Genomic DNA, 3,106 nt, shown 5'->3' on the forward strand with positions numbered 1-3,106 from the left:
ATGAACGATTTTTTTCTGAGTGTATAGTTGTCCAAATGATTATTATGGGATGCTTAAACCATCCAATACTTGTTTGAGTTGCAACTAAATATTAAGGCTGAAATAAAAACGTTTTTAAATCAAAAGCTTTTGTACACTTTATTTTGACCAACACTGTATACCCCCACCACACCCACCTGGTGGGTGTTTTATACACAATCTTATCCAACGAAATAAAAATTTTAAATACATGCGGAAAATATTAATTTTATATTTTAATAACAGTAAAAAAGTTGCTAAAAGAAAAGGCAACTTTCAAATATTTGGTTTATGGAGTTAATTGAATTTTTGAGCTTATCATAAATTAAAATTGCAAAATTTTTAAGCAATAACACAAATTCCTCTATAGGACCGATTTCAGCCAATTTTTTTTACTAAATGACCAAATTTCTTAATTGGACGTTGTTTTTAATATTTTCTGTATACGTACAGTATTTGTATGCTTGTAGACTTCTTTTCTTGGCTGTAAATATTTTATTTATTCAGAGCATTGTAGACAGCTTGAGCTACAGTGGCGTCTTCTGCGGCTATGCCCATTGATTGAAAGATTGTTATGCGGTTATTTTCTGTCCTTTGGCCTTCATTGCGAATAACTTCCCCCACTTCACCTATGATTGTGGCTTTTAAATCTTTTAATTCCGTTTTGGCACTGACCAAAGAATCAACGTAGACAACAGCATTGTCGTAAATGTCCTGACCAACTTCACCGAAATGGACCTGACCGGCACCAACAGCTGGCGAAATTTTTTTTTTTAATTGATTTTAAAAATTTCTTTAATTTCACTTTTCGTACTTACTATTTATATGTATATCACCGTCTTTTAACATACTATAGGAGATTAAAGCATTTGGCGAGTAGGTGCCCACGCAAATAACATCTGCATCTTGAACTGCATCTTGGGGTCTTTCACTTACATGGACTTTCAGACCATTTCGAAATTCTGCTCGTAGTTTGCTGGCAAGATTTTCGGCTTTCGATTTTGTACGATTCCACAAAAAGATATCGATAACATTGTATGTCTTGCACATTCCTAGTGCATGCGACTGGCCCTGCACGCCACAACCAATTAAGGCTACTTTAATGGGTTTTTCTTTTGCTTGAGGAAAACGTTTCAAAAACAAATACTTCGTGGCAACTATTGATGCGGAAGCTGTACGCCACCCCGTTATTTGTGTACCATCTATAATGCACCGAAGTTGGCCAGTTTGCGGACAGAAGAGAAGTATATTTGCTAAAATGTTTGGTAGAGGCGGCTGCAGGTTTTGATTAGAGGAGAATGAAGTAACCAATTTACAGGCGAGGGTGTTGATGCGATCACCACTTTCACTTAATTGATAGTTTCCCACAAAGCCTGGCATGGTCAGTAGTAGCTTTGAATAATCTCCACAAGGTGTTACTGAACGTGCTGGCTGAATGGCATAAGAAGCCTTGGCGTTTGCCGAATTTGCTTGCGTTATTCCAGTAGCTTTTAGGGCCTCTTCGACAGCAGAGTTTACCAAATTCCATGTTAGAACTTTTGCAACTTGATCAGCTGCAAAATATTTAGGTTGGCTGACATTTGTAGACATTGTAGGGTTTCTGCGTAAGACCGGTATACCTTGTTAGACGAAGTAAAGCTTTTCACTTGCGACGACTATAAATATACAAAATGCCTAAACAACGATTGTTTTTATACTGAACTCTCAAATCGTGTGGAACAAAGAGATTTCTCGCAATCGCGGTATGTGGGTATGGCTGGGCCCATGTGGTTTTTGTTGTAATTAAATTCTTATCAAGACATGCTCTTACCGCAGGAATGTTATTGTTTAACTAAGCCCAATGGGCAAAACACCGATAAGGCGGTATAGGGCAATCGCTTTTATGTTATCGATATGTGGTTTGACACTACGCTTATTATATTGGTTCATTGTGGCGGGTTCATCCAGCACAACAATGCTAAAACTAAAGGAGTGCCATCTATTAGTGATTTTGTATTCTTTCAATGATTGGTGTTGCCTCTAAGACAGGGATGCACAAAGCTATTGTACATCAAATTTTCTTTATGCTAGTGTTGACCAAAGAGGGTGAGAAAAGAAAAGAGTTGGCATTAGAGCGAAATACAGCATGGCCAGTGACAAAAGTTAAAGACACAACATGATTGAGTTGCTTACGATAATTCGTTTTTCCTTTTATTCCAACTTTCGGTTGCAAAGAAACAAAGCAAAATACGAAAAATGTTCGAACGAATGCCCGAATCAAAACAGAATAACCCGAAAATGTTGCAACCCTCAATGTGATTCCAATTGGAATACATGGAAAATGTTGTGTCTTTAACGCATGTTATTTTATGGTACGGGGAAGACAAAGCAGAAACCCTCTCTTGTATTATCTCACCCTCTTTGGTGTTGACACTCAATCATTTTTTTTGTTTTCAATCTATAAGGACAACGATGGAGGGGACGACGAGAAACACATAGCTCCGGTGTACAAAAAGAGAGTTCGAAGCAACCCAGTATCGTGGAATCAAACCAAGACTTGGGCCAACGATAGAGCTAGATGGAGAGAGCTTGTTGCTGCCCTATGTTCACACTGAACATATTACTATTGGTCATATTTTATAGTAAAGTTTGTTTGTCGGTTTGTTTATTTGTTTCTTTGTGTGTTCCTCATAACCTCAAAAACGGTTGAACCGATTTTCTTGAAATTTTCACGGATGGTGCATAAATTTTTTGATATCTGAAGGGGGACGGCCCCTCCCACTAACCCAACTTTTCAGAAACGCCAGATCTCGGAGATAGATGGTACGATTTAAGCGAAATTTTGTGTAGGTTAGGTTGAAAAGAGGGTGCAGATATTAATTCGCCCGATTTCAATGTGCAACCTTGCCGGGTTTGGATAAGGCGATCTACCGATTAAGTGTTTGAGCATAGAAACCAACTTTCGCCATTACAGTGAGTTGCATGGACCACTCAACATATGAGTATGAACCAGATCTGATCATATATGTATGCAGATGCCATATAGCCCTGTTTTCCGATTAAAGGTGTTGAATACACAAAAGTCACATTCCTACCCAAAATTTACGAA

General features: G+C 38.0%; 1 protein-coding gene across 1 annotated transcript; it reads right to left on the minus strand.

Moving 5' to 3' along the window:
• Positions 1–230: 230 nt before the first annotated feature.
• LOC106085713 (ketimine reductase mu-crystallin) lies at positions 231–1,801 on the minus strand. Its single transcript, XM_013250083.2, has 2 exons — positions 837–1,801; positions 231–773 (listed from the first exon to the last, which is right to left on the minus strand). Exons 1-2 carry the CDS (start codon positions 1,606–1,608, stop codon positions 514–516), a joined length of 1,032 nt encoding a protein of 343 aa, XP_013105537.2. The 5' UTR covers positions 1,609–1,801; the 3' UTR covers positions 231–513.
• Positions 1,802–3,106: the final 1,305 nt, after the last annotated feature.

Source organism: Stomoxys calcitrans, chromosome 4 (assembly GCF_963082655.1).
Source record: "Stomoxys calcitrans chromosome 4, idStoCalc2.1, whole genome shotgun sequence".
In the NCBI taxonomy this organism is placed as follows: Eukaryota; Metazoa; Arthropoda; class Insecta; order Diptera; family Muscidae; genus Stomoxys; species Stomoxys calcitrans.

What these genes read in the sequence shown, in the direction of transcription:
- LOC106085713 (XM_013250083.2), bottom strand. Translation starts at nt 1,608, where the DNA reads ATGTCTACAAATGTCAGCCAACCTAAATATTTTGCAGCTGATCAAGTT. An exon ending in CGGTGATATACATATAAATA is followed by an intron (nt 774 to 836) that starts GTAAGTACGAAA and finishes AAATTTCGCCAG; the next exon opens with CTGTTGGTGCCGGTCAGGTC.